General features: G+C 57.8%; 1 protein-coding gene across 1 annotated transcript; it reads left to right on the top strand.

Annotated features, from left to right (window-relative positions):
• The first annotated feature begins 569 nt into the window (after positions 1 to 569).
• LOC118693242 (serine protease 33-like) lies at positions 570 to 11999 on the top strand. The gene is given in 8 exon segments (XM_054518193.1): positions 570 to 657; positions 2177 to 2209; positions 4379 to 4473; positions 4475 to 4548; positions 7234 to 7532; positions 8573 to 8730; positions 11154 to 11249; positions 11251 to 11999. Coding segments are annotated over 8 exon segments (1158 nt in total). The 3' UTR covers positions 11566 to 11999.
• The last annotated feature ends 3067 nt before the right edge of the window (positions 12000 to 15066 follow it).

Here is a 15066-nt window from a genome sequence, read left to right as displayed (position 1 = left end):
CGCCGCCATCTTGAGAAGGGGGCAAGAAGGGGAGCCGCCATTTTGAGGAGGGAAAAATGGCGGGTTGGGATTTTTGGGGCGATTTTGAGGCGATTTTGGAGGATTTTGGGGTCTTGCGGTGCGGCCGAGTGCATTTCGACGTGTTTAAAACACTTTGAGGACAAACTGTGGTGTTGGCGTGAATTTTTCGGCCGAAATTTGAGGAGGGGGATTTTGGGGTTCGCCCCCACCTTTCCCCCTCATCGTGGGTGAATTTTGGGCCATCCCTGAGGGGGAATTTTCAGCCTCCCCTCCCCCCCCCCCCGACTTTCTGATGCTTCATTCCCACCCCTCCCCCTCTCCCCGCCCCTTTTTTATTTTAGGGCGTCACCCCCAAAATTCTGGGGTGGGGGAGGGGTGTGGGGGTGGGGGAGGGGTTGGTTTTCCCCCGTCCCGCCCCTCCCCCCCGGCGTGGGCGAACCCGTCGGACGGCGTCGGGGGCGTGGGGGGGGGGAGGGGTGGGGCCCCCCCCCCCCCGTCCCGAGCGCATTTAAGGGGGTGCGGGGGGTGGGGGAGGGGCGGGCGCCGCCATGGGGACCCCGCGGGCGCTGCTGCCCCTCCCCCTCCTGCTGCTGGCCGCCCTCGCCTGTGACGTCACGCCCGGGGACCCCCCCCCAGGTGAGACCCGAAAAGGGGGGGGGGGGGAATCCCCGCCCCTCCCCCACCCGTGGGAAGCGATTCTGAGGGAAAATTTTGGGGAATTTTTTGGGGGGGGGGGGGGTGGGAAATCCCGGGTGGAAATTTTGGGGTTTTTTCCCCCAAATTTGGGGGTTGAATTTTGGGGTTCTCTCCAAATTCGGGAGCCGAATTTGGGGGGTTTTGGGTGGAATTTTGGGGTTTTCCGGTGGAAATTTTGGGGATTTCCCCAAAATTTGGGGTTTAAAGTTTGGGGTTCGGCAAGTTTGGGGCCCAAAATTTGGGAATTTGGAGACAAAGTCGAGGATTTGGGGTGGGAATTTGAGAATTTTGGGGTTTTCTTTCCCCCTTCCCCCCTCCTGCCCCAAAATTTTGGGGTTCGAAGTTTTGGGGGTTCGGCGAATTTGGGAATTTTGGGGCCGAATTTGGGGGGTTTTGGGGTGGAAATTCGGGAATTTTGGGGGGTTTTGGGGTGGAAATTTGGGATCGGAAATTTGGGGAATTTTGGAGCCAAAATTCGGAAATTTGGGCAGAAATTTTGGGGGTTTAGGGTGGAAAATCTGGGAATTTTGGGGGTGGAATTTTGGGGATTTTTGGACGGCAAATTTGGATTTTTGGGGTGGAATTTTCGGGGGTTTTGGGTCCAATTTTGAGGTTTCCCAACAAATTTGGGATTTAAAGTTTGGGATTCTCTAATTTTGGGATCCAATTTTGGGGCTCCCGGGCGGAAATTTGGGATTTTCCCCAAATTTGGGATCGAAATTCGGGAATTTTGGGGCTAAATTCAGAATTTGGGGTGGAAATTTGGGAATTTTGGGGTTCCCTGGTGGAAATTTGGGATTTTGGGTGGAAAATTGGGATTTGGGGGTCAAATTTTGGGATTTTGAGCCAAATTTGCCGCTTTAAATTTGGGATTCCCCAGATTCAGGATCCAAATTTGGGGTTCCCGGGTGGAATTTTGGGTTTTCCCTCCAGTTTCGAGACCAAAATTTGGGATTTCTCCTCCCCGAGACCCAAATTTTGGGGCGTCCCGGGTGGGAATTTGGGATTTCCCCCCAAATTTGGGTGTTTTGGGGTTTTTTGGGGTGGATTTGTGTTTATTTGGGGATTTTTGGGGTTTGGGGGTTTTATTTGGGGGGGTTTTTGTTTGGTTTTCTTGGGGGTTTGGTGGTTTTGGGGAATTTTTTTGGGGTTTTGGGGTGTTTGGGTTTTGGGGAATGTTTATTTTGGTTTTTTGGGGTTTTTTTTTTTTGGGTGGATTTTGGGTTTTTCTGGGGGAGGTTTTTGGTTTTTTTGGGGGGAGGATTTTTGGGGTTTTTTTTTGGGGATTTGGGGGTTTTTAAGGGTTTTTTGGGGTGGATTTTGGGGTGGATTTGGGTTTTTTTGAGGGGTTTTTGGGGTTTTTTGAGGGGTTTTTGGGTGGATTTTTGAGGGGATTTTGGGGTGGATTTTGGGTTTTTTTGGGGTTCAGCCCCCCCTGACCCCTCCCCTTCCCCCCCAGATGGGTCCCGGGAGCTCTCGGAGACGGAGCGGGGTGAGAACCCAAAATGTCCCCAAAATGTCCCCAAAATGTCCCCGAAATGTCCCCAAATCCCCCCCAAAATGTCCCCAAATGCCCCAGATCCTCCCAAATGTCCCCAAATGCCCCCCAAATGTCCCCAGATCCCCTCAAAGTGTCCCTAAATGACCCCAAATGTCCCCAAACCCTGCCCAAAATGTCCCCAAACGCCCCAAAATGTCCCCAGATGTCCTCTATGTCCCCAAATGTCCCCAAAGCGTCCCTAAATGTCCTGAAATGTCCCCAAACCCCGCCCAAAATGTCCCCAAATGCCCCAGATCCTCCCAAATGTCCCCAAATGACCCCAAAGTGTCCCCAAATGTCCCCAAATGTCCCCAAACCCCGCCCAAAATGTCCCCAAATGTCCCCAAATCCCTTGCAAAGTCCCCCGGTGTCCCCAAATCCTCCCCAAACCCCCCAAATGTCCCCAAATCTCCCGAAATGTCCCCAGAGTGTCCCCAAAATGTCCCCAATGCCCCCCCAGCTGTCCCTGACTGTCCCCAAACCCCCCTGAAATGTCCCCAAAATGTCCCCGAGTGTCCCCAAACCCTCCAAATCCCCTCCCAAACTGCGCCCCCAACTCCCCCCCCAAAGTGTCCCCAAAATGTCCCCAAAGTGTCCCCAAACCCCTAAATCCCCCAACTGCCCTCCCGAGTGTCCCCAAAGTGCCCCCAAAATCCCCTCTAAATGTCCCAGAATGCCCCGTGTGTCCCCAAGTGCCCCCGAATGACCCCAACTGTCCCCAAACCCCCCCAAATCCCCCCCCAACTGCCCCCATAATCCCCTCTAAATGTCCTAGAATGTCCCCAGAATGTCCCCAGAATGTCCCCAGAATGTCCCCAAACCCCTCTGAAATGTCCCCAAAATGTCCCCAAGTGTCCCCAAACCCCCCCCCAACTGCCCCCCAGAGTGTCCCAAGAATGTCCCCAAAATCCCCTCTAAATGTCTCCAGAATGTCCCCAAATCCCCCCCAGAATGTCCCCAGAGCATCCCCAGAATGTCCCCAGTGTCCCCAAAATGTCCCCAAATCCCAACTGCCCCCAAAATCCCCTCTAAATGTCCCAGAATGTCCCCAAAGTGTCCCCAAATATCCCCAACCCCTCCCAAAATGTCCCCAAACCCCCTGAAATGTCCCCAAAATGTCCCCGAGTGTCCCCAAACCCTCCAAATCCCCTCCCAACTGCGCCCCCAACTCCCCCCCCCAAAGTGTCCCCAGAATGTCCCCAAAATGTCTCCAAAATCCCCCCCAACTCCCCCCCAGAATGTCCCCAAAGTGTCCCTCAGTGTCCCCTGAATGTCTCCAAAATCCCTTCTAAATGTCCCCAAAATGTCCCCAAAAGTCCCCAAATCCCCCTCCCAACTGCCCCCAAAATCCCCTCTAAATGTCCCCATAATGTCCCCGAATGTCCCCAAAGTGTCCCCAAATACCCCCAAACCCCCCCAACATGTCCCCCAACATGTCCCTAACTGTCCCCAAGTGTCCCCAACCTCCCCAAATCCCCCCCAACTGCCCCCAAAATCCCCTCTAAATGTCCCCAAACTGTCCCCAAAATGTCCCCAACTGTCCCTAACTGTCCCCAAACCCCCCTGAAATGTCCCCAATGCCCCCTGACATGTCCCCAGCCGTCCCCAACTGTCCCCAGAATGTCCCCAAACCCCCCAAATCCCCCCAAAAATCCCCTCTGAATGTCCACAAAGTGTCCCCAAATCCCCCCCAACTGTCCCTAACTGTCCCCAAACCCCCCTGAAATGTCCCCATAATGTCCCCAAGTGCCCCCAACCTCCCCAAATCCCCTCTAAATGTCCCCATCTGTCCCCAAAATGTCCCCAACTGTCCCTGTCCCCAAAACCCCTGAAATGTCCCCAATGTCCCCAACTGTCCCTAACTGTCCCCAAACCCCCCTGAAATGTCCCCAAAATGTCCCCAACCCCCCCAAATCCCCCCCAAACTGTCCCTAAACCCCCCAAATCCCCCCCAAACTGTCCCTAAACCCCCCAAATCCCCCCCAACTGCCCCCCAAATCCCCTCTAAATGTCCCCAAAGTGTCCCCCTTGTGTCCCCCGCGTGTCCCCCGCGTGTCCCCCGTGTGTCCCCCGCGTGTCCCCGCGTGTCCCGTGACCGCCCCTCCCCCTCTGTCCCCACAGAGTGCGGCCGGCCCCGCCCCCCGCCCCTGTCCCGCGCCGTGGGGGGGTCGGAGGCGGGGGAGGGGCGCTGGCCCTGGCAGGGCTCCCTGCGCCGGGGGGGGGGCGCACGTGTGCGGGGTGTCCCTGGTGAGCCCGGAATGGGTGGTGACGGCCGCGCACTGCCTGCAGGGGTGAGTGACCAGTACAAACCAGTATGGACCAGTATGGGACTGTATAAACCATTATAGACCCATAGAAACCCATAGAAACCAGTATAGACCAGTACAGACCAGTCTGGCACTGGGGTGTCCCTGGTGAGCCCGGAATGGGTGGTGACGGCCGCGCACTGCCTGCAGGGGTGAGTGACCAGTACAAACCAGTATGGACCAGTATGGGACTGTATATACCCATAGAAACCCATAGAAACCCATAGAAACCCATAGAAACCAGTACAGACCAGTCTGGCACTGGGGTGTCCCTGGTGAGCCCGGAATGGGTGGTGACGGCCGCGCACTGCCTGCAGGGGTGAGTGACCAGTATAAACCAGTATAGACCAGTATAGACCAGTATAGACCAGTCTGGCACTGGGGTGTCCCTGGTGAGCCCGGAATGGGTGGTGACGGCCGCGCACTGCCTGCAGGGGTGAGTGACCAGTATGGACCAGTATGGACCAGTATAAACCAGTATGGGACTGTATATACCCATAGAAACCCATAGAAACCAGTATAGACCAGTATAGACCAGTATAGACCAGTATGGGACTGTATGGGACTGTATATACCCATAGAAACCCATAGAAACCAGTATAGACCAGTACAGACCAGTCTGGCACTGGGGTGTCCCTGGTGAGCCCGGAATGGGTGTTGACGGCCGCGCACTGCCTGCAGGGGTGAGTGACCAGTACGGACCAGTATAGACCAGTATAGACCAGTATAGACCAGTATATACCCATAGAAACCCATAGAAACCCATAGAAACCCATAGAAACCAGTACAGACCAGTACAGACCAGTCTGGCACTGGGGTGTCCCTGGTGTCCCCGGAATGGGTGGTGACGGCCGCGCACTGCCTGCAGGGGTGAGTGACCAGTATGGACCAGTATGGGACTGTATGGGATTGTATAAACCATTATAGACCCATAGAAACCCATAGAAACCCATAGAAACCAGTACAGACCAGTACAGACCAGTCTGGCACTGGGGTGTCCCTGGTGAGCCCGGAATGGGTGGTGACGGCCGCGCACTGCCTGCAGGGGTGAGTGACCAGTACAAACCAGTATAGACCAGTATGGGACTGTATGGGACTGTATATACCCATAGAAACCAGTATAGACCAGTATAGACCAGTCTGGCACTGGGGTGTCCCTGGTGTCCCCGGAATGGGTGGTGACGGCCGCGCACTGCCTGCAGGGGTGAGTGATCAGTACGGACCAGTATGGACCAGTATAAACCAGTATAAACCATTATAGACCCATAGAAACCCATAGAAACCAGTACAGACCAGTACAGACCAGTCTGGCACTGGGGTGTCCCTGGTGAGCCCGGAATGGGTGGTGACGGCCGCGCACTGCCTGCAGGGGTGAGTGACCAGTATAAACCAGTATGGACCAGTATGGACCAGTATAGACCAGTATGGGACTGTATGGGACTGTATGGGACTGTATATACCCATAGAAACCAGTATAGACCAGTACAGACCAGTACAGACCAGTCTGGCACTGGGGTGTCCCTGGTGTCCCCGGAATGGGTGGTGACGGCCGCGCACTGCCTGCAGGGGTGAGTGACCAGTATAAACCAGTATAGACCAGTATAGACCAGTATAGACCAGTATGGGACTGTATGGGACTGTATGGGACTGTATATACCCATAGAAACCCATAGAAACCAGTATAGACCAGTATAGACCAGTATAGACCAGTCTGGCACTGGGGTGTCCCTGGTGAGCCCGGAATGGGTGGTGACGGCCCGCGCACTGCCTGCAGGGGTGAGTGACCAGTACGGACCAGTATGGACCAGTATGGGACTGTATAAACCATTATAGACCCATAGAAACCCATAGAAACCCATAGAAACCAGTATAGACCAGTATAGACCAGTACAGACCAGTATAGACCAGTATAAACCAGTATGGACCAGTACAGACGAATAGAAACCAATATAAACCTGTATAAATTGGTATAAACCCGTACAGACCAGTATAAACCAGTACAAACCATTTTGGGTCATTTTTGGGTCATTTTTGGGTTATTTTCGGAGTGGGGGGAGGGGCCAGATAAAGACGGGGGAGGGGTCAGGGGCGTGTCCATCCCATTGGCCCCTCCCCCTCCCTGACCATTGCCCCTCCCCCACACCACCCCCGCTTCTTTTTGGGCCATTTTGGGGGTTTTTGGGGTCATTTTGGGTCATTCTTGGCTCATTTTTGGGTCATTTTGGGGTCATTATTGGGACCTTTTTTGGGGAATTTTTGGGTCATTTTCGGGGTCATTTTTGGGTCATTTTTGAGTCATTCTTGGTTCATTTTTGGCTCAGTTTTGAGGTCATTCTTGGGTCATTCTTGGGTCATTTTTGGGTCATTTTTAGCTCATTTTTGGCTCATTTTTAGTTCATTCTTGGCTCATTTTTGGGTCATTCTTGGCTCATTTTTGGCTCATTTTTGGGGTCATTCTTGGCTCATTTTGGCTCATTTTGGCTCATTCTTGTCTCATTTTTTGGTCTTTTTTGGCTCATTTTCGGGTCATTTTTGGCTCATTTTCGGGTCATTTTTGGCTCATTTTCGGTCCCTTTGGGGTGGGGGGAGTGTCCGTATAACCACGGGGGGAGGGGCCAAGCTCGTTCCCCTCCCCCCCCACCATTAACCCCCCCCGCCCCTCCCCCACAGGAGCCACGACCCCCGCTTGTTTTCGGTCCTTTTGGGCACCACGGAGCTGCCGGCGGGGGAGGGGCGGGGCCGGGAGGGCGGGGCCTCGGGCGGGGGCGTGGCCGTGGGCGTGGCCCAGCTCCTGCCCCACCCGCGCTACGCGGGCGAGGCCACGAGCGGCGACATCGCCCTGGCCCGGCTGGCCCGGCCCGTCCCGTTCGGGCCCGGCATCGGCCCCGTTTGCCTCCCCTCGGCCCGGCTGCGCTTCAGCCCCGGCACCGCCTGCGTCAGCACCGGCTGGGGCGACACCGGCAGCGGAGGTGAGCGGGGCGGACCGCGAGGGGTTACAAGGGGACTGGGAGGGACTGGGAGGGACTGGGAGGGACTGGGAGGGGTTAAAATGGGACTGGGAGGGGATTGGGAGGGGTTAAAAAGGGGACTGGGAGGGGTTAAAAGGGGTCTGGGAGGGGTTAAAAGGGGACTGGGAGGGGTTAAAAGGGGACTGGGAGGGACTGGGAGGGATTAAAATGGGACTGGGAGGGGTTAAAAGGGGACTGGGAGGGGTTAAAATGGGACTGGGAGGGGTTAAAAGGGGACTGGGAGGGACTGGGAGGGGTTAAAAGGGGACTGGGAGGGGTTAAAAGGGGACTGGGAGGGACTGGGAGGGGTTAAAAGGGGACTGGGAGGGGTTAAAAGGGGACTGGGAGGGACTGGGAGGGGACTGGGAGGGACTGGGAGGGGTTAAAAGGGGACCGGGAGGGACTGGGAGGGGATTGGGAGGGACTGGGAGGGACTGGGAGGGGATTGGGAGGGGTTAAAAGGGGACTGGGAGGGACTGGGAGGGGATTGGGATGAACTGGGAGGGACTGGGAGCAAACTGGGAGGGGTTAAAATGGGACTGGGAGGGACTGGGAGGAGAAGAGTTGGGGTCAGTGGTCAGTTTGAGGGCAGTGGTCACTCAGTGGTCACTCATGGTCAGTGGTCACTCATTGGTCACTCATTGGTCACTCGTGGTCAGTGGTCACTCAGTAGTCACTCAGTGGTCACTCATTGGTCACTCATTGGTCACTCAGTGGTCACTCATGGTCAGTGGTCACTCAATGGTCACTCTGTGGTCACTCATTGGTCACTCACTGGTCACTCATGGTCAGTGGTCACTCTGTGGTCACTCAATGGTCAGTCTGTGGTCACTCATTGGTCACTCACTGGTCACTCGTGGTCAGTGGTCACTCATTGGTCACTCATTGGTCACTCACCGGTCACTCACGGTCACTCATTGGTCACTCACTGGTCACTCACTGGTCACTCGTGGTCACTGGTCACTCACTGGTCACTCACGGTCACTCGTGGTCACTCCCAGCCCCGCGCCGCCTCCGGCAGCTCCAGGTTCCGCTCCTGCCCCTCGGGCTCTGCCGCCGCCTCTACGGCACCGACCTGGGCCCGGCGCTGCCCCCGCGGCGCATCCAGGACGACATGGTGTGCGCAGGACACCTGGGCGGGGGCACGGACACCTGCAAGGTGAGAGATACACACCTGGGGACACCTGAACATACCTGAGATACACCTGAGATACACCTGGGATACACCTGAGATACACCTGGGGACAGCTGGGATGGGCCATGGTGTGCGCAGGACACCTGGGCGGGGGCACGGACACCTGCAAGGTGAGAATGGACACACCTGGGATACACCTGAACACACCTGGGGACACCTGAACATACCTGGGATACACCTGGGATACACCTGAACATACCTGAGATACACCTGGGTACAGCTGGGTACACCTGGGTACAGCTGGGTACAGCTGGGATAGGCCATGGTGTGCGCAGGACACCTGGGCGGGGGCACGGACACCTGCAAGGTGAGAGATACACACCTGAACATACCTGAGATACACCTGGGATACACCTGGGATACACCTGAACATACCTGAGTGACACCTGAACATACCTGAGTGACACCTGGGTACACCCGGGTACAGCTGGGATGGGCCATGGTGTGCGCAGGACACCTGGGCGGGGGCACGGACACCTGCAAGGTGAGAATGGACACACCTGAACATACCTGAGATACACCTGGGATACACCTGAGATACACCTGGGATACACCTGAACGTACCTGAGATACACCTGGGATACACCTGGGTACACTCGGGTACAGCTGGGATGGGCCATGGTGTGCGCAGGACACCTGGGAGGGGGCACGGACACCTGCAAGGTGAGAATGGACACACCTGGGGACAGCTGGGGACAGCTGGGACACACCTGGGGACAGCTGGGACACACCTGAGATACACCTGGGATACACCTGGGATACACCTGAACATACCTGAGTGACACCTGAACATACCTGAGTGACACCTGGGTACACCCGGGTACAGCTGGGATGGGCCATGGTGTGCGCAGGACACCTGGGCGGGGGCACGGACACCTGCAAGGTGAGAGATACACACCTGAACATACCTGAGATACACCTGGGATACACCTGAGATACACCTGGGATACACCTGAACATACCTGAGATACACCTGGGTACAGCTGGGTACAGCTGGGATGGGCCATGGTGTGCGCAGGACACCTGGGCGGGGGCACGGACACCTGCAAGGTGAGAGATACACACCTGGGGACACCTGAGATACACCTGGGATACACCTGAGATACACCTGAACATACCTGAGATACACCTGGGATACACCTGGGTACACCTGGGTACAGCTGGGTACAGCTGGGATGGGCCATGGTGTGCGCAGGACACCTGGGAGGGGGCACGGACACCTGCAAGGTGAGAATGGACACACCTGGGGACAGCTGGGGACATTGGGGATACACCTGAACATACCTGAGATACACCTGGGGTACACCTGAACATACCTGAGATACACCCGGGTACAGCTGGGATGGGCCATGGTGTGCGCAGGACACCTGGGAGGGGGAACAGACACCTACAAGGTGAGAATGGACACACCTGGGATACACCTTAACACACCTGGGGATAGCTGGGATACACCTGGGATACACCTGAGATACACCTGAACATACCTGAGTGACACCTGGGGTACACCTGAACATACCTGAGATACACCCGGGTACAGCTGGGATGGGCCATGGTGTGCGCAGGACACCTGGGTGGGGGAACAGACACCTGTAAGGTGAGAATGGACACACCTGAACATACCTGAGTGACACCTGAGATACACCTGAACATACCTGAGTGACACCTGGGATACACCTGAACATACCTGAGATACACCTGGGATACACCTGGGATACACCTGAGATACACCTGGGTACACCTGGGTACAGCTGGGTACAGCTGGGATGGGCCATGGTGTGCGCAGGACACCTGGGCGGGGGCACGGACACCTGCAAGGTGAGAATGGACACACCTGGGGACAGCTGAACATACCTGAGATACACCTGGGATACACCTGGGACACACCTGGGACACACCTGAGATACACCTGAACATACCTGAGATACACCTGGGATACACCTGAGATACACCTGGGGACAGCTGGGGACAGCTGGGACACACCTGAGACACACCTGGGACACACCTGAGGACATTGGGGACACACCTGGGATACACCTGGGACACACCTGGGACACACCTGGGGACATTGGGGACACACCTGGGACACACCTGGGGACATTGGGGATACACCTGGGTTACACCTGGGGACATTGGGGATACACCTGAGATACACCTGGGACACACCTGGGACACACCTGGGACACACCTGGGGACATTGGGGACACACCTGGGACACACCTGGGGACATTGGGGACACACCTGGGGACATTGGGGACACACCTGGGATACACCTGGGAGGGGGAGGGGACGCACCCGGGGACTCCTGAGGGGCTCCCCAGGTGTGTCTGGGTGACCCCAGCCTGACCCCAGCCTGACCCCAGCCTGACCTTTGCCCTTCGCCCCCTCAGGGTGACTCGGGGGGGCCCCTGGTCTGCCCCTCCCCCTCGGGCCGGTGGGTCCTGGTCGGGATCGTCTCGTGGGGGGAGGGGTGCGGGGGTCCCGGCCCGCCCCGGCGTCTACACGCGCGTCAGCGCCTTCTCTGATTGGATCGCCGCCCGCGCCGAGGGCGTGGCCTTCGTGCGGCCCCGCCCGCTGAGGAACGGGAGCGCCGGGAACCCCGGAAGTGGCGCCGGAAACGCCGGAAGTGGCGCCGGAAACGCCGGAAGTGGCGCCGGAAACCCCGGAAGTGGCGCCAGAGACGCCGGAAGTGCTGCGAGCGCCGGAAGTGGCGCCGGAAGTGGCGTGGGCGGCGCCCCCTGGCGGCGCGGAGGACTCGGGGTGGCGCTGGCGGTGACGGCGCTGGGGGCGGGGTGGGTGTGAGGGGGAAAAAGGCGCGGAAATGGTTAAAAAGAAGCGGTAAAATATTGTTAAAAAAAGGGAGGAAATAATGAAAGAAATGGGAGAGGAAATGGTAAAAAAAAAAAGAGGGAGAAATGGGAGGAGCCGATGTGGGAGTGTGGTGGAAATGATTGAAAAGGGGAGGAAATGGTTAAAAAAAAAGGGGGGATAAAAATGGGGTGAAAATGGTTAAAAATGGGAGAAAAACGGGTGAAAAGGGGGGGGGGATGGTAAAAAAGGAGGGGAATGGTAAAAAAGGGGTAAAGATGATTCAATAAGGGCGAAAATGGTTGAAAATGAGAGCAAAAATTGTTAAAAATGGAGGGAGAAGTGGTAAAAGGAAAGGGGAGGAAATGGTTAAAAACGGAAGAGGAAAATTGTAAAACTTTATTAAAAAGAGGCGAAAATGTTTAAAAGTGAGTGTGAAAATGGTTAAAATGAGAGAAAAAAAGGGGAAAATGGGCAAAAATGGCTAAAAAGGGAAGCAAAAATGGTAAAAATGTGGGGAAAATTATTTGAAAGGGGTAAAAAGGGGGCAAAAAATGGGTAAAAAAGGCACAAAAAAAGGGCAGGAAAATGAGGCTTAAACGTGGTCAGAAAAGAGCTAAAAAAGGATCCCAAAAAGGACCCTAAAAAGGCCAAAAAGTTGTTCCCAAAAATGTAATAAAGGCTCTCAAAAACGGTCAAAAAACGTCCCCAAAAGTGGTGGAAAAAATGACCACGAAGACGCCCAAAAAATGACCAGAAATGATCAAAAAGGACCCCAAAAATCGGCCAAAACATGGTCAAAAAGAACCCTAAAAATGGCCAAAAAATGACCCAAAAAAGGATCTAAAAATGGCAAAAAGGAACCTTTAAAAACGCCTAAAAATGGTGAAACTGCCCCAAAAACGGCCACAAAAATCACCCGAGGAGCGGCGGGGGAAAACGACCCCAAAAATGCTGAAAGGAACCAAAAACGGCTCCGAAAGCGGCGGAAATTTTGGGGAAAAAAGCGGCGATTTTGGGGCTTGGGGGCGTGGCCACGAAAGGAGCGGACGCCGATTGTTGATGACGAAGGGGCGTGGCCACGCGGCGCCGGCCGGAAGCGCCGGCGGGATCGCGCCGCTGATTGGCCGCTGAGGAAAGGGGCGGGGCTGAAGGCGGAAGCGCGCTCGGATTGGCCGGAAGGGGAGAGGGGGCGTGGCCTGAGCCGCGTTTGGCGGGAGCGGCGCGCGCGGGAGCGGGCAGGGACCCCTCCCCCACCCCCGGCAGCAACACCGGGAGCCACGTGACCGACGGAGACCCCTCCCCCACAGCCACGTGACCGACGGCAGAGCCGCGTGAGGAGGGGGAGGGCTTCAGTGGGGGGAGGGGCTTAAGTGGGATGGGGGAGGGGATTTGGGGGGATCTTTAGGTGGGGGAGGGTTGGGAGGGGTCTTTGGGGTGTGGGGAGGGCTGGAGTGGGGTGGGGAGGGGCGGGCCCCGCCCCCACCTCCCCATCCCTGACTCGCCCCTTCCCCCTCTTTTCTCTCTCTCCCGTTTAGCCCCTCCCCCTCCCCTTCAGCCCCTCCCCCACGCCCATTGATGCCCCTCCCCCCCACGCCCCCTCCCCCCCGCCGCCCCTCTCGGCCAATCAGACGCGCGTCCCTGCCCCAGCCGGGAGGGGGCGGGGCCTGAGCGGAAAGGGGCGTGACCGTTTACCTGACCACGCCCATCTCGGGCCCCGCCCCCTCCCTGGAGGATTTCGAGATCGTTCGGAGCCTCGGGAGGGGCTCCCGGGGGAGGTGCTGGAGGTGAGGGGCGGGCCTGAGGGGGCGGGGCCAGGGAAGGGGGCGGGGTAAGGGAGGGGTGTGGGGCAAATTGAGGGGGAGGGCTGAGGTGGGGGAGGGCCAAAGGGTGGGGAGGGTCACCATTGCCCAACCCTTCCCCTCCCCCACCTGTGACCTCTAAGTGACCCGTGAGTGACCCCTGAGTGACCTCAGAGTGACCCCTGACCCCTCCCTCAACCCCCACCCCTTCTCCTGAGTGACCCCTGACCCCTCAGTGACCCCTGAAAACCCTTGACCCCTCCCTCAGGCCTCCCCCACCTCTGAGTGACCCCTGACCCCTGTGTGACCCCCGTGTGACCCCTGACCCCTCCCCAGGTTCGCCGCCTCTCGGACGGTTCCCGATTCGCCCTCAAGCGCTCGCTCCGCCCCCTCTCGGGCCCCGCCCAGCGCCGCCATTGGCTGCGGGAGTGCCACGCCCAGCTGAGGGCGGGGCCAGCGCCGGGCTCCTCCCCCTGCTGGCGGCCTGGGAGCAGCGACGTCACTTCCTGTTGCTGCTCCCGCTGTGTCCGGCCGGGAGCTTGGGCAGCCAATGGCGGCGAGGGGGCGGACCAAGCTCCAGAGGGCATAGCTCGGCTCTGGAGGGGCGTGGCCTCACCCCTGAGGGCGTGGCTTGGCTTTTGTGGGGCCTGGTGAGGTGGGTGTGGGGAAAAGGGGCGGGGATTTGGGCTACGGGGGCGTGGCTTCAGCATCTGGGGCTGTGACATCACACACAGTGTGGCGTGGCTTCCTCCTCTGAGGGCGTGGCCTCACCCCCCATGGTGTGATGTCATCCTCTGGGGCGTGGCTTCCTCAGCAGGGGGCATAGTTTTCCTGTTTTTAGGGGCGTGCCTCGTTTTTGAGGGGCGTGGCTTCAGCTGAGGGCGTGATGTCACCTCCTGGGGGCGTGGCCTCATTGACACCCCCTGAACGCTTCCTCGCCATTGGTCCATCTGCTCAAAGGGGCGTGGCCAATTCGTCACCACACCCATCCTCATTGGCTGAGCCGCCAGAAGTGGGCGTGGCGATCCTAAGGACCCTTCCCCCATTATCCAATCAGATTCAAGGGTGTGTGGCTTGTACACAAATGGGCGTGGCCAAGCCCTGGGCTGTGTCCGGCCCTCTCCGGCCATTTCTGACCCCTTGACCATGTCCCCGGGCCACTCTTTGGCCACCTCTGAACCCTCTCCGGCCACATCCAAGCCCTGGTCAGTGTCCGAGCCCTCTCCGGCCACTCCTGACCCCCTGGCCCCCGCTGACCGCTGGCCGAGGTCCGAGCCGGCCGTTGGTCACCCGGTGTCCGAGTGGCGGCTCCGGGGTACCTGTGGGACGTCCTGGGGGCCCTGCGGACGCGCTGCACGGCCGGACACTGACCCACGGGGACATCAAACCGGACAACGTCCTGCTGGACGGCTCCGGCCGCTGCCGCTGGCCGACTCGGAGTGACCACCGGGCCTGGAGTGACCACTGGGGTGACCACTGGGCCCATGCTGACTTCGGAGTGACCACTGGAGTGACCACTGGGCCTGGAGTGACCACTGGAGTGCCCACTGAGCCCATGGCCGACTTCGGAGTGACCACTGGGCCCGGAGTGACCACTGGAGTGACCACAGGGGTGACCACAGGGCCCGATGTGACCACTGACCCCCATGGCTGACTTCGGAGTGACCACTGGCCTGGAGTGACCACTGAGCCC

This window comes from Molothrus ater, unplaced genomic scaffold (assembly GCF_012460135.2).
Source record: "Molothrus ater isolate BHLD 08-10-18 breed brown headed cowbird unplaced genomic scaffold, BPBGC_Mater_1.1 matUn_MA706, whole genome shotgun sequence".
In the NCBI taxonomy this organism is placed as follows: Eukaryota; Metazoa; Chordata; class Aves; order Passeriformes; family Icteridae; genus Molothrus; species Molothrus ater.
Note: the sequence above shows the minus strand (reverse complement) of the source record. Positions and strands in the feature narration are given on the sequence as shown.